Below are 26943 nucleotides of genomic sequence, written 5' to 3' on the forward strand. Positions count from 1 at the left end.
AAAAATCTTGCCCCAAATACCCAAAACAAAAATTTAACCATCACAGAGCAGAGACGAGGAAGGACTCAGTCAGCAGGTGACAGCCACAGGAGGGCAACACGTTGCGGGACACTTCTGGAAGAAAGTGCAAAGCATTAACTACAAGAAAAACAGCAGCATTTTTTTCTCAGTACAGATTTATTTCCATTTAATTGCCAGCTTCACTCCATTAAAAAGAAAACAAATTCCATTAATTTCTACAGAATTCAAGAAGACATACGTTAGGAGAAATGATTACAAAACACAGGACATGTGAAGTACAGCAAACTGCATTTCTTAGTGTAACAGCAACGCTGATTACACAGCTACAGCATGGTGTCTCCCTGGAATAACGCTTGTGCATACAGAACAGCAGTGAAAAGCAAAATTTTGACCAAATATATTTTCAATTTATTACAGTATGAGAAAAATAAATCACAAGTGAAAGAAACAAAAAGAGTAACTTTGCCTCAGCAGCTTTGAAAACTCCAGCCAGGAGCTATGAAGTGGCCCAGTATGTCCCAGAATGAATCATGACTTTATTCCAGCTCTGGCTTGTAGGCACATCATACTTCACTGAAGTACTTTAAATAGCAGTCTGTCTTTAAATGGAATTGTGCAAATTCATTGTATGATGTGTCACTTTGCTTCCCAGCGCTCTCTGCATGCAGACGGCCCCATCACTCTGCCTTAACTATTTACATGGCTCGGGCCAGCTGCCTGCGTGCTCTGTTGAGGGGGTTAGCACACCGGCTACCTCTTGTCCTTGAATCTAGATAGTCCCAACATTACCACCAAGACAATCAGAGGCAGTTCAGCTTTACTTTAAATCAAAAAGCTCATTCATAAGAAAAAAAACAGGGAAGGAAGGTGATTTTTGGCTAGGTATCAGGAGTCCTCCAGGCTGAAGAGCATGGAGCTCAATCCCCCTTCCCTCCCCTTGGATTCACGCACGAGTTGCACAGCAGTGAAGGGGGATGGTCCCTGATGGGAGCTGCAGCAAGTCCGTGTGCGAGGCACTCGCTGCAGAGCAGAGTCTAAGCTGGCAGGGGAGCCAACTCCTTGATAACCTGCACACTCCCACCCTCCAGAGACCACAGCTTCTCCTTGCTCATCTCTTTCCCAAGAGCCATGTTCAGCCCTCCAGGACAGCATCCCTCACACAATAGCTGTTTCGTTCCTCAGCCCATAATGCCGCTAAAGACACAATGCTGTTTACGCTGTAGGGAAAAATCAAACATTTTACTTCTTCAACGAGAGCCGCAGAAGGTGAGAGGGGGTATGTTGAAAACATGGCTGCTTTTTATTAGCTCCTGTACATTTACTGTCTGCAGCACAAGAACCATGGCATTCACAAGAATGGCCTCTATCCTCTGCACGTGTAACCACCTACTGTATTTTACACAGCCAGGACAACTTCCCTGCACATAAAGCACATTTCTAAACACCAGTACAGTTTCAGCAGCAAACACCAAGCTATTCTTGACTTGACAGGGAAGCTGCAATTCTGCAGCTAGACAGGCTCATCCAAGACCCTACTTGATTTGTTTCCAAGTAACACTGCTTGCCTAGAAGGACCTGACTCCCACGCAGGTACATACGGGCTTCCTCCAGCAACTGAAGATGGAATTATCACTTCATCTGCTCTCTGCATGTGCTGCAGAGATGCACTTGCAGAGAAGTGTATTAAACCTCGGTATTTGCTCCCGAAAGAAAAATCTTCCAAAAAAGAGAATGTCTCCCAACATATGCACATGCCAATTTTATAGCTAGCCTCACTTTTACTTTTTAAATTAAAAACTAGCACTAATAAAGGAACAGATTATTTTCTATTCTTTGCTGTCAGGTCCTTTAACTAACAACACTGGGATGAACCAAGACTCATTTTTCCTCTCTCCTCCTAGCCTTAACCCTGGGGATAGCTCATCCTGGATTTTTTTTCCCCCCAAGAGACATCCTCATGTCAAGCAACCTCAGAAAAGGAAAAAAACACAGCCATAGCCTTCAGTAAACTTTCCTATTCCATATGGTTTTCAAGGCTCAAGAAAGCCACTTCGTTTAAGTAACTGGGAGGAGAATCCTCCTGCACAGCCAGTGTGCTCCTGGGGCAGTTTTATTGACCCGAGGGCTCCTGGCACTGCAAGGCATCCTTTAACCAGTAAGTACAGCGGAATCTCACCTTCAGATAAATAAGGCACTGGTAACTTCTGTAGGTTTCAGTAACAGCTCACAATTTGCAGCCTGTTACTCACATGGTAACACAGTGGATAATCTAAACAGAAAGAATCTGCCTAGCAGCAATAAGGCCTTTGTTTCTGCTTCAAAATGAGATGTGACTGTTGCGATTACTTTGAATAATGTTTTTTGTGTAAAACGGAATACCGTTCCTCTAACGAGGTTTCAAAGTTGGCTTCAAGGCAAAGATTTAAAACCCCTTTAGATTTCAGAGGTATTTTTTGTAGTCCCTTAAAAAGGGGCTGCTATAGGAAGTAAGCAGCTGGGGGGAAAGGAACATTTAATTTCAAATGTTATAAAGCAGAGCTGGTTTGCTGGAGAAAAAAACACAACTTGTTGTCACCTTAAACACAAGGCAAGGCAGAGAAAAAACAACAGAATATAATTAAAGCACTTCCCAAGATGGAAGGCAGCACAACAGCAGATCGCTGTGCAACAAGGGCAGCAGAGCCTCACGGTTAGCCAATTCTGTAAGAAACATGCTCAGCTCCATCACCGTTTTCTCCCTAATAAGAGTCCCCGTGGAGATTAGATCGAAGAGACGCACGAGCTGGTGGGGTGGAGGCAGGGGAAAGGAAGTCTAAATAAACTGCTCTGCTGGGTGTTATTTTGTTTGCATAGCATTTGTCTCATTCGACATTTTACACTGCAGCAATCAGGCTACTAAGTGTTTATAATATCCCTTGGCCCACTGCTGATCTTCTGTCTGAGCAGAAAACTCTTCTGTTAAGTACTGCACAGTTACACTGTGGGAGCTGTTAGGGAAACGCCAGTTCTGCAGTCAAAGGAGTGGCTGCAGCTGTGTAAAAATAGCCAAGCCAGCTTTAACGTGACTGGTGGAGGCACTGTTAACAGTGTAAACCCAGCAACTGGAAGCTCACCTTCCAGAGTCAGAATAAATACCGAACCAAATAGCTTGTGCTGACTTACAGAGCCGTTGTAGTGTTATCCCTGTAGCCTGTTTGATTTCACCTGGGTGTTTCGAGATGAGCTGCACTCACACCAGCAATGACCACGAAGACGTGCCATCTGTTCTTGAGATTTGACCTAACAAAGACTGTGGCTACCTCTACGCGGGGCTGGCTCGTGTCCCAACCACACTCCAATGCCACAGGTAGAAACATTTTATCAGAAGAGTAAAATCAGGGTCCTCTGAGCCCTTTTTTGTCTCTCAAGACGTTTCCTGCAAGTACTCTTTGGGTCTTTTATTTGAAAATTTGGCCCTGTATTCAATTCCTCCTCTGGACTATATGCTTGTTACTGTATCAGGTGAGTGCTGCCCTGGAAGGAAATACAGTTATTACAAGATGATTTACTGTGGAGAAATGACATTTTTATAACATGAATAAAGTTTAAAGCTGAAAGACAATTTTCAGTCTGACTGTTTTGAGAAAACCACTCCAAATGACTTAAAATTTTGCATGGGATCCTCCAGTGCATGTAACTTGTGATGTAGCTGCAATTTTTATTCAGATGACATTTGATCTGATCTGGAAATCTCTTCATTCAGGCAGTGAATGAAAAGCCACAAAGCATTATTCTCACCAAGCACAGGGACATGGTCTCCCCAAGCTCCTTACGCTCTTGAGCAGGTAATTGAAGAACTATCCACTAAAAATGTCATTTCTCACAGCCAGTTTAGAACTACTGCGCCTCCCATCAGGAAGAGGAAAGCCATTCGTATTGAGCTAGGCAGGAGCGAGGTTAAGTTCATAAAGCTAAGAAACCCCAAGCTGCTTCACTTGCAGCTCTGACTCCCTGCATCTCCCTCAAGAATTTTAGTCTTACAATGGCTTCTGCAAGTTTTTTCAGCTTTCAACTCACAGAAGAAAAACATAACATCATCAAATGACATTATGAACAACCTCAGGCTCTTCAAATAAGTATACAGATTTTTGGCCATAAAAAAAAACCCCATGTCATGGCACTTCCGCCCCTGCAAAATATCTTGGATTACTTCAGTTTCTTAGATATACAGACTGCGAAACACTTCACTGGAAAAGGAAAAGTTAAATAAACATGAAAAATTTTCTCGGTAGTTTCAAGTGCTTCCGATCAGACATGCCAGTTCCTGGGACCCTCCGCGGGCTGGGAACCAGTCTGCACCACTAAGCACATTCGAACCACGGCCAACAGCTGAGTGTGAACAAGGCAGGCTGGGATGAGGCACGAACAGGAGAATTAGAAAACACGGCAAGTACTAGGCATACACAAAGGTAACTGGCACTGATAAACTTTGTAGGTGCCAGTGCCCACCTGAGCTCAGGCAGTAAGTACAAAGGATCCAGACAAAACAGACAATCCTGAGATGGAGATCCATTTCTTAGTAAGGCTTTGAGTGCATGTGTTTTTTTAAGTGCTTTTCTTAAATTATCACAAGAGACAGGCTAGCGTCCTTTAAACAGTTGTGATCCTTCATTCCAGTATAAAACACATATGCAAACATGGCTTAAGACCCATGAACATTTAGGATATAATTTTAAAGTTTGTATTAAAAATATTTTTTATCCAAATGATAAATATTTTAAAATAAGCATTTACAAAAATAAAAGGTCCATTCCCATAAGGAAGGACATATATAGCTGAAATTCTGAATACATCTTGAGGCAACACAATTATTGATGAAGCTAGTTAATAAAATCTTTGGTATGAGAGTATAGTACATTAATATTCATGCACCATTGTCTTCCCTTGGCAGGTATACTGTACAAACAAGCGAAGAGGCAGCTTTTCCTTAATTTCTTGATATGTCTTCCAAATACACCATACAAATATTTCTAATGTGTCTTCCTATGATAATAGGAGAAAAGCCCAAGATTCTCCTGGCTCTTCCTATGACTTTCGTATCTAAAACAGAATGAAGATGGGAGGAAAAAGAGAAAGTGAACACAGTTAAGTTTCATTCTAGCTAGTAAGCAGCATCTACAGAAAATAAAAATAAATTAAAAAAATTACTCTAGAGAAAAGTTCATTTCCTTCAATATGGTATACATCAACTGCCAAGACAGTGTGATTCTATGATTCATCGCTGCAAGTTCAGACACACGAAGAAGAGATTACTGAGTTAGGTAAGGGGGCAGCGTTACACCTGAGCACGGCACTGGATGGTGCATGCCTGGAACACCACATCCAGGTCTGGCGGCCCTGTTACACATTGGGCATTGAGATACTGCATAGGTACAGGAACGAGCCTCAAAAACTGGAAAAAAGAGCCTTGGAACAAGAGACTAGGAGAGATTAGTTGGTAATTTTAGCAAAAATAAAGATGGAGAGCTGACTTGAGACACAAAGACCTCCACAGGGACAAAATATGAAATGTCAGCTGGCACACAAACAAGGGGCTAAGGGGCTCTGCAATCCGGTAGAGAAAGGCTTAACAAAAAGCATACACTGGAGCTGAAACCAGTTCAAACTGAGAATAAGACACACACTTCTAATGACAATTAACTGGGATCAAGGGAAGTGATGGATTCTCTGGTTTTTTGATATCAGTCCCTGAATGCTTTTCTGAAAATGCTTCTATTAAATGCTGGTGACTGAACCTGATGAAAGGAAGTGATGGCAGCTAAGGAAACACATGGGTTAGCCTCAAAGGTCTACTGGTTCCCTTTTAGCCTTAAACCCTGATTCCATGAACAGTCCAGCTGAGGGACTCTGATCTGGGAATGAAGGGTAACACAGCCCAGACTCCCACATCACCTGAAATGTCCACGAACTGGTGCTACTGTAGCCTACAGCTCTGGGAAAAAAATAGTAAAGAACAATGATGTTCAACTGTAACTGCTGTGACTGGGGTATAAGGAGCAGAAGGCACTAAACCAAAATGGAGTTTGGATTCTGCTCCCCATCTACCGCATGAAGACTGGCACTTCCCACAGCACCATGCGAAGACTCGAGAGAAAGTGACACCTCTGAATCAGCTGCTCTCTCCTCCTGTATCTCTCCCACTAGCACTGACTCACTGCTTTACTGAAGTTGATCCATGTGGATGCATCAACGCACTTTCTGCTGAGAGCTGCCACTCTCACAGCAACATTGGGTGAGTGGAAGGCAGGACTGTGAAGAGGAGCAGGAGTCCTGCTCTGCTGGCTGCTGTGAAGCAGGCGACTCAGCCGACAGAGGAGCTAACACCTAGAGCCAGCAACAGGGGCAATGGTTGTAGCTGCTCGGGCTCAGCAAATCAAGCCAGCAACCTCCAGCACTGGCACTGGTCATGCTTCAACCAGCTCCCAAGGGATGTGGAAGACAGAAGGTCTGGGTCTGTCTCATGACTGCTGGGAATCACGACCCATTGCTACAGCAACAAGAACTCACATGACTACTGTCTTTAAAAAGAGCCCCTGTTTGTGGCATCCTCTGTAGGCAAACTATCCATTATTTATATCTCGGCATGTCTGAAGCATAATTTGTATCCTAACCTCATTAATGAATGATGACACCTTGACCCACTCTGTTAAGTAAGCCATGTTAGATGAAGAGGCATGCTGCTCTCCCTTTCCATGCTAAAGTACGGCAACCAAGAGAAAAAACAATGGAGTAGATTACCTGAGTGACAGCAATACCAAAATAACGCAAATCCTGCAGCAACACTAAAACACGCGAGGAAAAACACTGGACCTAAAGAAAACGAAAAAGGAAACACATTAAGACAGAACAGAGCTGTGGAAGTTTAGCTCAGTTCATAAATCATCAATTGCTATTAATATGCATAATTAAGTGTATTCAAATGAAGCTAGCACATTCACAATTATGTATGTTCCATAGCTAATGTACTATGAAGCACATTTACTATACTGTAATTAATTTTTATTACAGTTGCTTTGACACCATTCACTGTTTGCCTCTGTTCATCTAGCTATATCCTATGAAATGTGAAAGTGAAAGGTTCCTTAGATGTTTTCTCACTCTAAACTTTGTGCAAAAAACCCTTTAAACACTACAACAAAATACTAACCAGACTACTGGGACCTCACCACACAGTGTAGCATTTTACTCTATAAACAGCCCCCCCGGGCCAATGCGCTGCCTGTGGGTAAGAGTACATCATATGAGACTGCAGTCCCTTAGAGGCAGATTTTTATGGTTTTGTTTTTTCCCCACAAATTCTACTTTCATGACAAGAGCAAATATTCTTGTTCCTGTTTACAATTCTGTTGGAAGCTGAAATGCAGAGCCACACGCACACCTAAAACAAATCTCCCCCTGGAAACATTTCCTACGTGTGCCTGCCTGGAATTACATGCAGTTTAACGCTGATGTTCAATATTGATGTTCAATAAAACCTTTCTAATTCATACTTATCCACAGACAAAACCTCATAAAGATTTCTATCTGCTTCTTTATCATCTAATATTCTATTTGTATTTACTACTTCACTATGAATATAGCTACAATTAAACTGCGTCTGTCAATTTAAGGACAAATGTACTGCAGACTAACAAATTAGTGGAGCTGACCACGTGAACAAGGGCACTGGAAAAACACCAAAGGAGCAAGGACTTGGTTGCTCCTTTGGATATAATCTCCCAACAAGGGTGGCTAGCAGCCAGCCAATCTCCAGTCTGAGGCCAGCTCTTTCATCAGCATGAGTAAGAACAGAAATTATTTCATTTTCTTATTTCCAAGAACTTTCTCTGTTCTTACTGCTGCAGTTAGCAACAGCAAAGTGAATAATTTGAATAGCAATTTGGTTCAATATTCAAAGTAACAATACCACAGGCAAAAATATACATTGAGTTAAACTGTGTTTCTGTCCCTCATTTCAGTTTTCTCTCAGGGGAAAACTGGCAAAAAGGCATAGTTCTTAGAAGATCCTTTTATTCTGTCACAATTTTATCCAAATTTCTAAATAAATAATCAATTAAACTTAAATGATAGAACAGTTCATTATAAATTTTGAAAATTCTTCAGCTTTCTTTCAGATCTTCAATTCCTTTTCGAGATATCTTTCAGTGAATAAAATATTTGCCTCTGTATGCTGGGCATTGAAAAGAGGAAGGGGAAAAAAATTAACACGTTTTCCTAAGGAAAATATATTTAAGTTCACCATTGCACATCTTCCTTTCTGTCTTTACTTTCAAATTATTTGTACTTAAATTAAAAATTAAAAAAATGAAAAAAATTGAAAGTTATATAAAAAAATTTTTGATGGCCTTATGCAAAATGACAGCAGCTGAATGGACCTTACTATTCAAGCATTGAAGAAATCATAGGAAATTAAGAGTTTAGCTATAACAGTGTAAGTAAAAATACCATTGTAAATATTGATTAAACTCTGCAGTCTCTTGAATTTCCTGTCCCTGGTTTCCTCAACAGCAGCTCAGTACGTTTTTCTCCATTAATTCCACTTAACTTGTGACAGTAAAGACATCATAAAACAAACTATTTGTTACATGAAATGCAAATTATATGAAAAAATAAATTGCATCATAATCTGAAAAGTCATTCCATCTGGTGACACTGTATGCATTTATTTACCCCTGTCATTTAGCATATATTTCTCCTTGTCAGTGTCTATCTCTGTGGAATCTGTGGTTTCTAGAAATAAAAGCAACACATGAAAAGTTAGTACTCAGCTCAAGCAAACAAACAAACAAACATAATCAGCACATGCAAAATTGTGCAAAACAACACATTTCAGAAAAATATCCAACCTTGACATAAAATATAAACCCTCCAAAGTTAAAACTGGATATATGTTGATCAAAAGACATAGGCACATAGTCATTTGAATGCAACTATAAATAGCTGCAGCAACACCTCTGATCTGGTTAAGCACTAACCACATAAGTAACTTTACACTTGTTTTCCAAGTGAGGAAAGGAGGAGCTAATCCTTCCATAATGCCAGAAATTTTCATTGTAATAAACACAAACTATTTGTTAATATATGTGCTAATCTGAAAACACCCCTGTAATTTAAAGCATCACCATTCTTTCTGTTCTTGAGTAAATCTCTGGGCATTAATGTATCTGGCAGATAAAGCACTTGGAACAAACTGCTTGGCACAGACTATTTATCTAAATTCTGGTCTCAGCTAAAGACACGTACAACTTCTTTGAAAGTCTGTAGGTACTACCTGCTAACATTTGGCGCAAATAATTTTTGCCTCTATCTTTCTGCAAATTCTAGTAGAAAAGGAGGTTAACCTTAATACAAGGTGTTCAGTAGTTAGCAGCAATAAAGCAGTTTTTGCTTTGGGCAGAAAGACTTGCAGCTCTTTTAAAGGTGTCTTTGCCATACCGGTGCGGAGATAACATTGTCTGCAGAACGTGTGTGCAGCACCAAAGAACACCACTGTCACCATAAAGGGCAGAGGAAAGACTTTCCTTTAATGCATCACAAATATGCAAAACAACTTTTTTAGCCAAACCTCTTTGTGGTCAAGAGGGTTAAAAAAAAAAAGGCAAAAAAAAAAGTGAGAGCTCCAAATTTGGCTGTCAATAGGGAAGAATTTGAGACTGTTTGGTTTCAACTGATTTACTTCTTCTATGTGACAATCTGAGCTAGGTGAGGTGCCTTGGAAAACTGCCTGTACACCAAGTCAGCAAAGGGGACCTGCTGTCAGCCAACATTCAACAGTGAACATCCATCTCCCATGCTAAATACGTCCCTCTCGGTGGGGTGACAGGGCATGGCATTCAAGCAGAACAGAACCATCTGAAGCACTTTGCTGCAAAGCTGGAGAGTCACTGAAGCAGAAAGGATTGCTGCAAAGCCTCCATGGCATACTCTATATCAATGGCAATCTTACATAGCCTGCCTGTTTTGAGGGATGTCCTCGCTATGTACTCTAGCTAAGAAATCTTCACACTTCACAGGAAAGCACAGCCAAATCTCTGCACTTTTGTCAGGCTATTGCTGTGTGGAGCTGATCTGATCCTTTATGTTTCTAGTCTATATCAGCATCGAGAGAAATAAAAACATTTTCTGAGTCACTTGGAAGATCCTGTTTGGCTTCAATAGCTCAGAAGTTGCCCATGCCATGTGCCTTACCCACCCTCTAGTGGGAATTCTGAGACATTACTAAACATTTCACTTGTAATATTATACTTGAGGCAAAGAAATTTGCACAAATTTTTAAGTTGTTTTGAAAATGAAAAAGAAATCTTTGAAAGGATTTCCTCTGTAGAAAACATTTTTCATATGTAAAGCTGCATGTAATCTATTACAGAACTCTGTCCTGGCCATAGCTCATCAATGTCCTCACCAATAATTTCTCCAGTTGTTTATAATGCTGCTTGTTTCAGTTCAATCTGCATTTAGAACAAAGCCCCCACATTTGGGATTCCCTTTTTTCTTCACATTTACGAATTCTAATGTCAATTTTGTAAATGCTCTTTGCTAAATTTGACAAATTTAACAACTACTGCTATGACTATAAATACATGTACAATAAAAATTGTACATGTTAGAGGCTGGAAGGATAATGCCTCTACTATTCAAAATGTTCAAGTTCACTTAAATGAGAAATAACACCTCATATTGAAAAGCGAGCTTTTTCTGAAGAATAAAATTGTTTGCAGTTTTAGCTTAAAATGCTGCACAGATTTTATTGACCATTCAATCCAGAATGCAGACATTTGTTTTAGTTACAGAACTCATAAGAAGCAGCAAACATATTAACACAATTATCTCATTATTTCCTTCTCAGGTCCTTCCTTATAGGAAACTGCAGAATCTCACCATGTAGTAGTATTTTAGCTCAGTTATTTAAATTATTCTCATCGTTCTGAGGATAGTAACATCAGAGAGCGTACCAAGATACAGAGAATTTAATGACTTATGACAGTTACTGGAGTCCCTTTGCATAATGCAACAGCAGCAAAACCGTTTTGGGGCACCACAAACAGCTCTATTTTTTTGTGAAGCACTTCTAGCACGTGTACTTGTTATGCGCAGTCTGAACACGAGAAGCCCTACCCCCACCTACTCATGCAGCTACACAAGTAAAAGTTCTCAGAAGTAGCCATGTAAATCAGATACAAGGATGAGCACGTTTATGCTCTAGCTAAAAGTGAAAACATCACACAAACACCCTATGCAAGTTTGTCCAGGTGTGACAACAGCACAAGGCAGTGTGAGAGTTCATCTTCACAATATCTGCACAACTTCCAATGTGAGTTTCATGGGTACAGATGAACTTGGTCACAGTTACACTATTTCTAGCACCCAGCTGAACTCAGACAGTCTATATGGGATGTAGTCAGGCCTTGACTATTGTGTACATGTTAAGACACATTTTCAGAAATGGCTTGTAGAAGATGTTATTGAACATTAACAGAGCTTAAACTCTTAAACCATCAATACACTCTTGAAATTTTATTCTTAGTGACTCCACTAAGACTTCTTAAGTTGCTTTTAACTAATAAAGGCTGCTACCTTCTAGTCAGCCTGGCAGAAAAACCTGTTGCTCTTGAGCTCTACCCAAGTACAAACGATTGATCCAAGACTATTTGATTTAAGAGCCTGTTGCCTCAAAGGGCATGACTTCTGCAAGGTGAATATGAGATTGAAAGCACTGCCTTAAAGCTGGTGCATGGCTGAATCAATAGGGATTCATGCTCCTCTGAGATTCTGAGGCAGGGATGGGCCCAGACTTTCCCAGTTCAAGAGGGTTCAGGTATGGGATATGGAGACCTGGGGTAACTTTGCAGCCTCCCTGTGCAGGCAGGAAAATGGTGCAGTCTTCCACTGGTACATGCTGGGTAGATACAAAGCTTCTCCTTCAAAATGAAAGGCAAAACAAAGCTAGGCAATGCAGTATCTTCAAAGGTAATTACAATTTTACATGCCATTTTCACTCCAGAAATAAAAGAGGTCTAATGGTTTTTTTAAACCTCTGGACTTTTGGTGTAACTGTTTGAATCTCACTGGAGTTTGACCCACACGTCTAAAATTTCCCCTGGCACCTAACTGTGGAGTTTCTTACAACTAGAAATCAATTGACCGGTGAAGCATTAGTGCTGTTAGATATTTTATAAGGATTTCTTAAACTGCAGTCTTTTTGCAGCTTCATTAACTTAAATGTGGGGGCTTTCCCTCAAGCTCCGCAAGTCATTTCGGTATGTGGGATGCCTGAACGTATATCCCATCCATTTGGAACACTGTGCTTATCTCCAGTTCGTTAGGTAAGGGGAAAAGAAAAAAAAAAGAAACACCAACACATAGCAAGCATTATCCCAGGTTGGCAAGTCAGGCTTGATACTTTTCTGTAAAGAAATGAGCTCCTTTGCAGTATAGAATCAAATCTGTTTGAGCCTCAGTCCTTCTGAAGTACATACACATATATTTGGGGGGCAGCTTTATGGGCATCAGTCAGGCCTGCCAGCTGCACAAAACAAGTCCTAAGTGATTAATATCACAGTTCATCATTGCAAGGGCCTATGAATGTTTGCTTCACGTTAAACTAGACATAACTAGGAGATTTATGGATTGAGGGAAAGCCAAGTTTCTGGGTCGCCAGAGTTTTGAGCTTAACAAATTTGAGGTTTGTAATGTTCTTAAGCGCTACAAGTCAGAATAAACACAGAGGAAATAAACAAGCCATTAAGAAGCAATGGTTATGAAAAGAGAGATTGTACTTCACACAAGTTATCTCGCTGTCTTACATGTTGCACTTAAACTGTTTTAAAGACATATTTCAAAACAATCAAAGAGTTTTAGACTGCCCACAGTAGTCAACAAATAACAAGAACTATGCAGTCAAATCCCCTTACAGCTTCCGGAAAATTCCAGTCAGAAGGAATTAATGTATACCTAAACAGGTTATCTAAATAACCTAAACCTCATCTGAATGAGATTTTGTGATACACTGATGAGGAAATCCACAACTCAATCAACTTACAAATCAACTTACTCAAGATTTTTCTGCTTGGCAGGTCATTATACAGCTGTTCAGCATTGATCTGTAGAGCCCTGTAAAACTCTTGACAGTGTCTGTCTCCTTTCTTTTGAAGGTGCTTTATCAGATCTGAAAGTCTGGTATGGAGTGATGCCTTTGGATTCCTGAACTGTAAGAGAAAAGCACTCATTAGAAGAGAGATTACAACAGCTGGAGATCAATTTTACATCACTTTACAGTATGCTAGGGAATGAAGATATGGAGCTTGTTTTATCTTTGCTAACAGAATGGGCCAAAAAAAATGAGGGGAACCTAAAAAGGACATGCATTGCACAGCAGTCTTCAAGACGTTGAGCTCCATCTGGTCAGCACTGCTTGATGGAGAGTGTATTGCCTCTGCCTTCCCTCATTCTTTTTCTGTCCTGGTAAAGTGACAGCTACTTTGCGTTTGATGTTTTCTCTGCATTCAAACTAACATGGTACTTGCTATTCTACAATTTGATTCTGACAGCTCTTGATAGAAAATATCAACAAATCTTATAATAAAGTGTTATGTTTTCAAGTCTTCCCTTAGTTGCCTAGTAATGATAATCCAAAAAGGTACTTTATACTGCTTAGTCCCAATATTGGAGTGCTCATCATCCCAAGATTACATGTTTCATTGTTTCCAGCACAATTAACTGCTGCGTAACCACTGCAACACGTACAAATTCTCATTACTCAGGCAACATGGCAAGCAGTTGCAGAAGAAAGTACTTTTTTTCCGTAGTCCAAAATGTGACGAATATTAGGAGACCTTACAAAGAGAATGAAAACATGTACCTAGCCTTACACACATAAAACTGATTTCAGCTTATTTGAAAAACATCCAAAGCCATTCTAAGCAAAGCATTATATTTCAGACCAGTACAGCAGATAACATTTGTAGTACACTTAGTTAGGATCAGTTCCTGCTCTATGGGGATAGGAATGCAACATACCTTATGCAACACTCCTTATTCTGACAAATTCCCACAAGGTCTACCAGATATAGCTGATATTATAAGCTTCCTAAACACTCAATAGAGTTGACAGAAACTTGCCTGGACCTATGAGAAAGCAGGCCATTTCCGTCTGCTAAGCACAGAAGTCAGAAATTACGTTTCAAAGATTCTTTATGCATTTATTTTGAAGCTCTTGAGGGAATGAAATGAACTTTAATTGTGCATGTCACACTATTTATCATAACTTGGTGGCTAGACTGGCTCAGCTGATGATCTAGCAGTGCTCTACACCACCAAAACACTATTCGTCCCCATGCAGCTTGATTATGACAGAATTAAACCTATTTTTTCCTAATGTTAAAATACTGATATGCCAAAACCCTGAGCCTTGTGCAGACAATGAAGTCAGCAGAGGGCAAGTACAAACTGTCATAAGTAGGATCTGGGAAGCTTTTAACTAACGTTAACTTTCACTTCACACAAGTTTAAAAGATCCTTCTCCCTAAAAAGAGCTACCCATTTTTGAAAGCTTCATGCCAGGGAGGGCAGCCTTCCTCTATATATAGTGGCACCACTGGAAGATGTTACTAACTCCATCCACCTCCCAGACCTCCCACACTATAGGTGGGATAATGCCCCCCTCCTCTACCAATACTCAGCGTTATTAATCACATTAATCAGCAACTAAAACTGATTAAGCTAACAGAGACGATTTTGTGGACACAGCTGGCAGCACAGATCATCTGACACGACACTCCACACCCACTCATGTGAGGAGGCAGGCATGCAGGGCATTTGGCCGCATGATGGGTGCAATCCTCCCCATGGAGTGGTCGTAAGATAGTATGCTTCTGCATGCATGGAGTCAGACATCATGGCAGGGACCATGGTCAGCAGACCAGGGCATTAAGCTGCTGCTGAAGAGAGTGCTCGCTCTCTCATCACCACTTGGCACAGGAAATGTGCCAGCCCTGTGACTTCTCCTCTGATATGAGATCCCAGATACAACTGGTCAGCAAGTAAGAGGTGAGGAAGATTGGCTGCATGTGTCACCCAGAGTCAAGTCAGGAAGAGGGCAGCTGAGCTACTGACCTGCAAAAGCAATGAAACATTCAGAGATATAGTAAAATTCATCAAATTACCTTTTCTGCTTCTGCATTGGTAAGCATTTGGGGGTAGACTCTGTTAAGCTGAAGAATAATTTTATCAACCACTTGCTCATTCAGTCGGCTGTTGCTTGTAAGAAAACACATGTCGTGTTGCAGCCGATGACAATACGACTGATCTAGAGATAAAATAATACAAAGAACAAACCACAGCAGTTAATTAGCAAGCCATTTTTAAATTCTGTAAATTTCATTTTCCTAACAGTGGTTAAATAGCTAAAATAAAATTACCACCATCATGTAATTTCAGAAAGCTGAACTATCTATTAGGGAAACACAACATAGCCACATGCTTTAAAAGACTCATCCACTTAAAATTACCCACAGCTGAACTCCTGGCTGGTCACTCGTGCTGCCTGTCTCTTTCCAAAGGGTTATAAATTATTTAGATGTCAAGCACTGATGGATATTTAATCAAATACAGTCCTAAAGTTGTTAAATCACTGACGATAAATTTTCTATCATTTACGAAGTCAGATTATGGAGTTTAAAACTAATGTGTTTTATAATTTTTTAAATGTAATTATGTATTTCACACAGAGAGGTTCTCTCTGATGTAGAACATTAAAAGGACATATATTTGGCTTTAAATTTTGTACATTATGGACACTGGTATACAGCACAGGGCTAGTCTTTGCCTGCTGCTTAGCACCTGAGGACTGCAGCACAGCGTGGGATGGGATGGGATGGGATGGGATGGGATGGGATGGGATGGGATGGGATGGGATGGGATGGGATGGGATGGGATGCAGAGAAGATCACACAGCCAGGCAAAGCAGGGGGCTGACTAAGCTGGAGTGATTTGGCCCTCACATCACCCAACCTGCCAAGAGTCTATTGCTGCCCTTTGTCTAACAGGAGACTTCAGCAATTTGCCCACCAGAAACTGCCCAGACTGAAACAGAACTGGAACATCAGGAACAGCATCTCTGCCAAAGAGCCATGAAGTTTTTAGGGAAGGACTTCTACCTTCGCTTCATGTGGGAGTGGGGAGAAAGGGCATTCAAAAAGCAGTACATTTTTACCATGGAAGTACACTCAAATACCCATACAAATAAAACACATCTTTTTCTATTAACCCAAACCTCTGCAAATACACAAATCCAGACTTGCTGTTGTTTTAGGCACCGTTTCCAATTTGACAGCAATGGATTTTGTAGGAGCATAGCTTTCCCTATAGCTGCTTGTCTATAGTCCCTAGATTAAGATACAGGCACAGACTGGTTTCAAGGGTTACTGTGCCCTTATTAGATTTAGAAAGAGAATGTCTATAACCGTGTCAGAAATAAGTGATAAAATGTCAGTACAGCACTTTATAACCAAGCCGCACAGAAAAAAACCCAAAACACTGCCACCACCAACACACCCCCAGCACATTCCCCATTTAAAGCAAATGCATAGGTTTTATGGTATTTTGGCTACCAGAAAATACATAACCATTAGCCCTTTGTACCCTGCAATTTCGAGAAGATAAACAAAAGCATGAAGGAAATGAGCCAGACAACTTTGGCACGATGCACTACACCTATGGACAGCCCTTGCCCTTTCTATACCATATCCTTTTTCTGTATCTGTGTAGCGCTAAAAGCATTTACAGGAAAGGGTTCAGGAAAATCTCCCAGTGTGACCATCACGCACTAATGACTTCTCCAGTGCCAGTGTCACTCCTATTCAAACAAGAAGACATAGCTATTGATACTGCACAGAGAGCTGCAATTCTACAGGCACAGCAGGATTTCAGTTACATTCTTACTTTTTATATAAACACCATATTATTTCCACGTGTTTCTAAAGCCTCGCTTTTCCACGGCTCATTCTCAAGGCAGCTTTTTAGTGTACTGTCAGAAACATACTGCCCTGACATACTTGCTGTGCAATTCCCTTTTGTTGCAAGAAGTTCCACGTTATCTGATTCATGGCTGAGATCAAACTTCTCCTCTTCAAATCAGCTCATTGACATGCACAAAAGGCTAAGGCAAGGACCAGGAGACTGTGAAGTTTTGTCTGTTCATGAAAATACTTTTTGGGGAATGAAGTGCCACAGTGCAGCTTCCTCCTCCTTCTGCCTCAACTACATGATTTGTACCCAATCTCAGTGTCACCAACAACTCTGTACCTTCTGCAAACTTACAAAAAACACACATTAAACCAGAGTCTTACAGCTAGCAGAGCAATTAAACTTCAAATAGCACTGTGACATTCAAACAATGAACCACAGCAAGTGCTAAAAGCGTGACAAGGATCCAGCACAATGTGTATATAAAGTAAAATAAAAGCAGGCTCAAAGTGTCATCTTTCCTGCTTCTCGCTCTGTTGCTGCCTTGTCATTACTGATCCCCACACATGCAGCACGCAGAAGTATATTAGCAGCTATTACACCAGTGAAGTTAACCGTAACCAACCGAAGATTGCATTTAAGTGAAGATCATTTTCTGAGCAGTCAGGAGCACTCCATGTCCTTGCGGCACCAGTCTTACCGAGGGATTTTTGCTGCCATCTGAAATGTGTGTGCTGGTGCACTGTAGATTATATTACGGGGCATAAGCCTCTCCAAGATTTCAGGGGTGGCTATGTTTTCTTCCCATCTAAGCCAAAAGGCAGGAGAAGAGAATGAGATGATGCTCTTGGCCTCTCTGGCAACTGCTAAACTGTGCCTGCCAAGGACAGGTCTTACACCTGGCTCGGGCATCTGCAAGACGCTTCTCCCATCCTATGGGATGCTCCATTTTTAAGAAGCACCCATGAAGCAACCTGTTTCCTCCCCATTCCCACAGAGATGTTTCATCTGTGTGCACCTGCACCTCCTCCAAATTACTTCAGTATTTAGGATGAGGTGCAAGGTTTAAAATTTCCATAAGAGTGGTTATCAAACTCAACGCTAGCTCAATAAAAGCAGAGCAGAAGTAACTTCCAGTATCTCACCTCTCCTCCAAAATCTTTTGTCTCTCCTCTAACTCTGAGATATGTCTGCCCAAACCACACAAGGAACTGCCTTCAGGCTTCTGGTAGACCAGAGAAGTGAAGCTTCCCACCAACACTGCCCACCAGTGCAGAATTGTGCTCCACCGACTAAATTTAAAGAAAACAAACAAAAAAGCCCCACCAATCCTAGTGGCTGGAATGTGGCACCCTGCTTTGGAGCAATACGGGTACCTGGAAAGCACATGTGTGCATTTGAAGCCACCACACGATGCTCCTGGGCCCACCTTGCCCCAGGAACTCTGGCAGCTTTGTTACGGCATGGAGTTGCTCCCATGCACTGCCACTCATGGCCCAGTTATAGGTGTACAAGCATGACCGTGCTATGAAGTTTTATCATCACTGTTCACAAGCAGCAGCTTTCTAATATTGAACACACCCATCATTTACATTTTGAAGTAACAGAAACCCCAAACCAGGTAACTTCACAACTACAGCAAGGCTACTGATGTGCTGTCAGGTCCTAAGAATTTAGGGAGAGGTTGTTTGGGATATTTTGCATATCCACCTTTTATCTCACTGCCTCAAAGAGACAACAGTTATTGCAAGGAAAATTTAAATTCTTTATGCCAAGATGACTTTGTTTTTAAGCAGGAGTCACCCCAGCATTAAAAGGACAGTCATGCTGTTAGCCAGTACTTGCCTAGAAAGTTCAGAGCAGCAAAATCGGGAGAGCAGGTCAATTAACCACAGCTTGCAGCACAGGCATGGCATTGCCGGGCATTTTAACGCCCTCAGACTGCATGAGGATTGCATCTAACACTGAATTTGGAATTTGGTATTACTGCAGTTACACCTTCTCCTCCACTAGAACATTAATCTAATTGAGTTTAATCCTGTTCACAGGCTTTGGACCCAACGGCAGGTTTGCTCAGGCATGCAGCTGCAGCGGAGGAGTCTGCAGGTTTTGACATAGCCGGCGGGTTGGCAGTGGACTGAGCTCAGCTTCACTGAGGAGAGGCAGTGAATACAGCTGAGATTGGATACCACATCATTGAAGCTGACCTAAAGGTTGCTTAAAATAAGGTTGGTATTTTCCGTACTCAGAGGAAATGTAAACTTGTCAAAGAGACAGACAGGAAACTCAAGAACTGTCTTTGACAGTTGAGAAGAAAACATGACTAATAATTTCATGTTATTGGCTTATAATTACTATAATAAGCCCATGACACATCATACATGACTGCTTTTTTTCTCTTACCCAAAGTACAAAAAGCCTCTGGCACACAGCATATGCACACCACGCTAACATACACAGCCTGCACCTGACCGCACACACGGAAGGAAAGGAAGTACACGTATAATTAAGAGATATCAGAGAAAAGCAAGAGATGATTGGTTTTTTGTAGCCAGCAGCTCCTCAAACAGAGAATAAAATACATAAAATCAGTGACGATAAATGCACAAGCTGCAAATGACAGTAACAAAGCAACGCACTCATCATTTTTCACCTGCAGGTAAAAATCACCCCCATTCCAATCCTTCATAAAATGACCCATCTCTATTCTTCCTTCCAAATGGGCAATTAGGTTTCTGGCAATAGCTGCAGAATGACCCAGCCACTAAGTGCTGGCATTTTACGGGTGCTGAATTATATTCTGCTCTTGGAAGTAACAAGGCTCATAAAAAAATTTGATCGTATGTGACCATAACATGCCAGACTGTCTTCTACAGCACCTGCAGGAAAAATGTCAAGGGTGACAGAGCCACCCTTCCCAAAGCTCTTCCTAATTAATAGCAGAGTGTGTTCACAGAGAGTTTTTCAGAGACAACTCCTAACCTAGGCACCAGCATGCCAGACCTTGGCAGCAGCCAGGACATCAGACAAGCACTGTGGCGTTGGCACTCCTGCTCCGTACGCCTGTCGTGAGGCATCTGGTCCCTGAAAGGTGAGCAACACACTGATAACAACTGGCGCAACACACTGATAACAAAAAACATAACTTCCAGGTTATAATGGCTGTCAAAACCCCCCTTGTAATTTTGATTCTGCTTAATTATTCTTACCATGTTGTTTTCTGTACAAGGAATATCAAATGGGACTTTGTCTCTCGCAGTCCCCTGCATATGCTCCTCTATAATCTACCTTCACTGCCCTTCTGGATAAAACCACGTGGCCCTAGGGACCTGCCACCTTAGGCTGGGGGTCTGCATTGCCACCTCATGTTTATCACAGTAAATGAATAAATCCAGCTGCATTTCAAATTCATAGACTGTGATCAGCCCCTCCTCGCTATGCTGTGACATGTAACCACTCTCATCCATGCTTGGGCCCCAGGAGCATAAATGCTGCCAACCGCCTTAAGTCAGGCAAGTAGACCTTTCCAATTAATAACTCCACCAATATTTACATAAGGACTCTTGATACTGTCTCTGACACCACTGTATCTTTACGTCCTGGTTTTGGCTGGGATAGAATTAATCTTTCTAGTAGCTGGTATAGTGCTGTGTTTTGGATTTAGCATGAGAATAATGTTGATAACACACTGATGTTCTGGTTGTTGCTAAGCAGTCAAGGACTTTTCAGCTTCTCATACTGGCCTGCTAACGAGAAAGCTAGAGGTGCACAAGAAACTGGGAGTGGGCACAGCCAGGACAGCTGACCCAAACTGGCCAAAGGGCTATTCCACACCATATGAACTGGGATGAGTTGGCCGGGGTGGGGGCTGCTGCTCAGGGACTGGCTGGGCATCAGTCAGCTGGTGGTGAGCAATTGTTTTTCATTTACATCATTTGTCTTTCTTGGGTTTTATTTCTCTCTCTTTTTGTTATTTTCCTTTTCATTACAATTTATTATTATATAATTTTATTTCAATTATTAAACTGCTCTTATCTCAACCCACAAGTGTTCTCACTTTTACTCTTCTGATTCTCTCCCCCATCCCACGAGGGGCAGGGTGGGGTGTGAGTGAGCAGCTATGTGGTGCTTAGTTGCCAGCTGGGGTTAAACCACGACACTTTATCACAGTTTCATCTTTTGTTCGTTTTCCCCTGAAAAGCCTTCTTCAATTTACCAAGCAAACAGACAGGATCATCATAAGCAGATAAATGTAAATACAACAGACACAAAACCCAACACTTCTCTCTGACATTCTCCTTAACAACACACATAATTTGTAAACATCCATTCCAGAAACCTCAATGGTATCTGCTGTGCAATGCAAACACAAGCTGCAACTTCCTGTAAAACTCCTGGATGATCTTCATAAACTTTATGAAGGCAAGCTGACAACCAAAACCTTGAAGACACATGACCTGCCATTTTTAGGTGTCCATGCAAACTCCCTGCTGAAACACCTCGGAAAAGAGCTGAAGAAGTCTCAGTAAAATGTTACCTTAACACTAATTCAGTTTTTGGCTTTTCCCTTTCAAGAGCCCAAGAAAAGGATGCTGAGGATTTAAGAAGGAATCTGGCTGCAGAGAAATGGTCTGAGATGATCAGATTGCACCGGTTACCAAATGCACCCCCAATGAAGAGCAACTGGTCTGCTCCTCTGGGCTGGAAGTGACAATACAGAGGTGAAGGACAACGTGCCACCCTCCCCAGCCGCATTCACCCACTGCCACATGCTGGTGCCACTGGCAAGTTAGCAAGCAGAAGTGAAGAGTCTTTGACAGCAAGTCATAGAATCATTTAGATCGCAGAAGACCTTTACAATCATCGAGTCCAACTGTTAACCTAACACTGCCAAGTCCACCACTCAATCACGTCCCTAAGCACCACATCTACACGTCTTTTAAATACCTCCAGGGATGGGGACTCAACCACTTCCCTGGGCAGCCTGTTCCAATGCCTGACTACCCTTTTGGTGAAGAAATTTTTCCTAATATCCAACCTAAACCTCCCCTGGAGCAACCTGAGGCTGTCTCCTCTCGTCCTATCACTTGTTACTTGGAAGAAGACACCAATCCCCACCTCGTTACAACCTCCTTTCAGGTGGCTGTAGAGTTCAGTAACTCATCTTTATCTGAAATATCTTTTAAAAATAGAAGAGAAAAAAAATAGAACAGTGAGCAAAATATCAAAATGCTCTTGATACTCGAGTGTGCATTAGTTTATACACATTCCCAGTCCCTCAAGCTTCATACGAAGGCTAAAACAACCCGGCCCTTAAGTAACCAAGAAGGCTTGTGTGCACCACAGGTGCAGAGGCAGAATCTTAACAAGCAAAAGATGGAGGCTGGGCACAAGCAGCAGATTTCTGTTCACTGCCACACAACGTGCGACCAGCGTGACAAGCACCTGCTCCCTTCTGCGGGGTAACGTGAACGCTACGTTTCAGACACGGGTCTAACCGCATTTGCTGGCTGCAAACCCCAGAACCGGCGCCTGCCCGCCCGCGTAAAGCCAGCCACCCGAGCCTCGGCCGCTGGGCCCAGCTGTGAGGCGTGACACTGCGGCGCTGCCCGGAACCGGCGCCGAGGCCAGAGGCGGCACGGCCGGGCGGCGCCCGCTCCCCAGGACCGGGGCTTACGCCGCGCTACTGCCCGCGACGCGTCACCCGTGGGGCGGTGACCGTCACCCCTCCCGGGACCAGCGGGCGAGCCAGGGCTCACGCAGTTACACCCTCCCTCTGAGCTGCCGCGCTGACGGCGGCCCGAGTACGGGGCGCCGAAGGCACCAAAACACCCGCCCTCGCGAAACGCGGCGGCAGCACCCGATCGGCTCCAGCCGCAGACCCCGGAGCGAAGCGGCGCCGCCTCAGAAAGCGATCGCCTCCTGCCCGAGGCGGCCCCGCCGGCGCAGCCCCCGGGCTCTCCCCGCCGCCCCCGGGCTCTCCCCGCTCCGCACTCACCGGCCATGGCGGCCCCGGCCCTGCCCGGCCCGCCGGCGGGCTGCGGGCCTTCCTGCTGGGGATGGCGGCGGGGCCGGGCCGGGGCGGTGCGGCGGCCTGCCGGGGCGGTGCGGGAGGCCTGCCGGGGCGCCGCCTCCCGGGCACAGAGAAGGCGCTGCCGGAGGCGGCGTGGGGAAGCGGAGCGCCCGGGGCTGCTCCAGGGGCGCCCACACCGTTTCGTGGCGGGTTCCCCACCGCCTTGGCAGCCCCGAGGGGTCAAACGCATTCATGGGTAATGACTGCGTTTATCTGGCCATCCCGGGCGCTGTGAAAGTATGAATTTACGCTTGCACAACTGTCAGGCTTGAAACGGTCAACTGCATAATTAGTAGTGCCGCAATTTACTTTTCCACAGGTAATTTACCTGTTTAAAATACCATGTCTACGCTTTCATCGTATCCATATGCAATTTATGTTTTTTCTTGTACCACAGCACTGTACACATTCGTTTAAATGCAGCTACGCCGTGTAAGGCAAATTTGACAGATCATTATTCAAGTCCAAGGAGCAGGGACAACTCTCAATCAAAGAAAAGGTGGCAGTGAAGCATCTAATTAATTGGATATATTAACTTTGTGAGGGAAGAAGTAGAATGAAATTGTGCATTTTAAAAACTCCAGTTAGCACAAAATTTCATCACCATTTAATTACCCAGCGAGGTCTGGAGGACAATATGCCTTCCTAGGTATAAATGCTGCAGAGAAGCGAGGCTGAACCTTAGCTTTGCAAATTGTGATAAAGAAAGGGATACATGATTTATTACTGCAGGTTTGGTTTTTTTACTGCAAAATCTGGTATTTTTATAACGTATTGGAAAAGGCAGATTTCTAGTATGGCAAAGCAACAGGGTGATTTGTAATTATGACTTCTGTTGAAACCATGAAGAAAATGTTTATGTTGAAGAGGGACAGAAATCTTCCAGAGAGGTTGAAATCACAGTAGGCAAAGCTGCCTCCAGACTGGTACATAAAGTGCTTCAAGCACACAACTGCCCTCGCACAGACACTGCTTATTAAAACAGTTTGCTTCTCTTAGTCCCCGAGCAAGTCCCCAAGCACCAAGACACACTCTTACCCAGGAAACAAAACCACTGTGTGGATGACCACTAGTCCAGAAGACCCTGAGAGGTTTGCCCTGTTTTGCCACCATGCCATCACAACCCAAATGCATGGAAAAACTATGCCAATATGCCGGGACTGGTTAAACAGCGAGATAATAAAACATACGACCCCTTGCTTTGAGTGGTGCGGTGTTTTGGGAACTTGTAGCACTGAAGCTGGAAGTCAGCACGTCCCAACTGACAGGCTGGAACTTCCGAAGCCTACAGGGTAGGCACGAGTTGCCAAATAGGAGGTAAGAAAGGATGTAGTGAAGCCTTGACTTTGAGCTTGGATACGCGCTGTAGACCCTCTCATGAGAGACAGCTCCAGCTAGCCTGGGAGTTAAAAAAAAATGAAAAAAGATAATTTGCTGGAAGTTTGCGAGTGCTGCCACTTCGTGGTCTCACGGAGGAAGTGTCATACCCAGCGCAACCCCAGAGATGGTGCCTGGGGTGTACGGGGGCATTTCTAGCACGTCCTGGGGCAGGATTTCAGCTGGCAGGGTTAGCCACACCGTCCTGAAGCTTTCTTCTGCATAATTTCTTTCTCTGATACTCTCGCCTTTGTTTTCAGTGTCTGGCCTTCCCTGCCAGGGTGGAGTTTCTAGCCTGGCAGAGCTCTCCGAAGAGAGCGGCGTCCCACCCCAGCGCTGCATCGCCCACCCTGCACTCTCTGTGCAACGGCTCCGAGGAGCTCACCAGGGAGACCTTCCTGGAGAGCACAGCCAGAACTGCTGTAACTCACACGATTATGTGCACCTCCATTAACAACTGAGATACCTAAATCCCCACATTTACTCTTGAAAATGTTGGTCTGTACCTCCGTACTACATATGAAAGCAACTTCTTTATCTCTAGAAAGTGTAAGGACATGGAAAAAAAATCTCATTGAATTATTTTTAGTATTATCAAATGCTGTGACATTTATGGTGCGTGTCCTTGGGAAGATGAATAGAGTATAAGTATCCTGAGTTTATTCCATTTACCCTCAGGAATGCAGATCTTCTGAACAGCATGAAAAGAGGTTTTTAAATTACTATTATTGCACATGGAGACCTTGATCATGCCTGTATCAGAGTGATTTTTGGCAATGTATTGTAGTAACAGAAACAGGCACCTTGTGGAAAGGAAATTGTCATTTTATAACTCCTTTCATCATATATTTTTAAGACCATTTCACATGTATATTAAGATATTACAGAAGAGGTGTTGCCTAGCACTAAGAAGCAGCAGTAGTATGGCATGCTGAGCATTTGTTTTTATGACTGTTTTATACTGTTGTGAATTCACTGCATTTTGTGCTCTGCTAAAAAGTTTCCCTGGAATTGCTACCAGAATCTAAACCACAAAACTGAAAACCTTGTCATCTTCATGTGACATAGACTGAAATCTCTAATATCTATCTTAAACAGTTTTTAGCAGACTGTTTCTGAGCACTGAGTGAAATGGAAGGGAAAATCAGTCATTCAGGAGTGCTGCAGTGTACCGTGCCACATTGCCTGGAGATATTTCTGTCCTATAGACTCACATAATGATACAAGAATCAGGGGCTAAATATATCTCTTCCTCATGCCCATGGCACACAAGACTTCTGCAGCCGTATGGCTGTTAGGGTTGCCTTGGAAAGACAGGTCCTCGGGAAGCCACATGGCCATGGCAGAGGCAGTGGAGAGGGACACACATACATGTGGCTCGTCCATGGGGAGTCACATACTTGGCAGGAGCTGGGCCACCAAATCCCCTCCCACAGCATGATCCATGACATTCAAAGAGCACAGCCGGATAGGGAGGACACCCGCTTGGTACCAATAACAGCGATGGGCCATATGTAAACAGCGCCACGAAACTCTTACGCTCTTTGAGGCGAGTAATGCTGATTTTCAAACCGCTCACAGACAGAGCGGCACAGTGCAAAGCCTCGCTTCCTGCTGACAGCAGACCTGCCACACCAACAGAGCCCAACGCATTTCCGAAACTCTATGATTCATTTCAGATTTCTGTCTCCTCATTTAGTGGCTAAGTGACCCGCCCAAGAATGTTTTATTTCCCAGCATCTTAAGGACAGCAGATGGATTTCCTGGTTAGCTAATCTCAAAAGCCATTGCTGTTTACCCCCTGCTAAACCAACTGATTCATTTATTTGAGTGAATTATTTGATTTACTAAATATTACCCTTGTCTTGGCAGCATTGGCATGTAGTGTTTTCTTGTTTTATTTATTAATTGTTAAATCACAATATGGTTTCTTATTTTCCCACAGCTGAAGAGGACTGGATCTCTTCAGGAACAAATTAAATCCAGATAGTGCAGGCAGTTCCTTTAACAAAGTCTTTCTTTGTGTTTAAAAAAATACAATGAAATATTTCTTAAAAGCTCAGATTACACACTAAGCTCCCTTCAGCAAGTTTTAGCTAATCATTTATAAAAACAGACTCTAAGAAGGAAAAAAAATGGGACAGCAGCGACTGGCTGGCCACTCCCGTCACAGCCACTGCCCCTCCTGGCTCCGCACATTTGTCCCTGCAGGCTTTTCAGACCGGTCATTTTGCCCAAGTTCCTTGTTACAAATATGCACTTACATGTCTTGTAGAGCATCATCCATAGGTTTCATAGGTTTGTGCTGTGCCCAGTACACATACAGCGGGGTAGCTGGAGTGCCGTTCTCCTTGGATGAGCAGAGGTCACTGGGAAGTTAGAAAAGCGAAAGTAAACTGAGAGGGAGCGGGTCCGGCTGCGTACAGCTGGCAGAGGCCTCCCACGGGCGTGTGGGTCACGGCTGCCAGCAG

The 26943-nt window shown here is 43.0% G+C and overlaps 1 protein-coding gene across 5 annotated transcripts; it reads right to left on the minus strand.

The window, feature by feature from the left end:
* Positions 1–26892, minus strand: CARD19 (caspase recruitment domain family member 19). 5 transcript variants are annotated; one of them, XM_087744181.1, is made up of 6 exons: positions 26737–26892; positions 15222–15364; positions 13112–13265; positions 8731–8790; positions 6799–6870; positions 1–114 (listed from the first exon to the last, which is right to left on the minus strand). In XM_087744181.1, the coding sequence occupies exons 1-6, from the start codon at positions 26753–26755 to the stop codon at positions 41–43; spliced, it is 522 nt and encodes a 173-aa protein (XP_087600307.1). In that variant the 5' UTR covers positions 26756–26892; the 3' UTR covers positions 1–40. The 5 variants fall into 5 exon arrangements, with proteins under 5 accessions (XP_087600307.1, XP_087600310.1, XP_087600306.1 ...); XM_087744180.1 differs by lacking the exon at positions 1–114 and adding an exon at positions 165–5100 and having other exon boundaries at positions 26737–26889; XM_009475857.2 differs by lacking the exons at positions 1–114; positions 26737–26892 and adding exons at positions 165–5100; positions 20026–20116.
* Positions 26893–26943: the final 51 nt, after the last annotated feature.

The sequence above is a fragment of the Nipponia nippon genome, unplaced genomic scaffold (assembly GCF_047370975.1).
Source record: "Nipponia nippon isolate SJK-2023a ecotype South Korea unplaced genomic scaffold, ASM4737097v1 scaffold_9, whole genome shotgun sequence".
In the NCBI taxonomy this organism is placed as follows: domain Eukaryota; kingdom Metazoa; phylum Chordata; class Aves; order Pelecaniformes; family Threskiornithidae; genus Nipponia; species Nipponia nippon.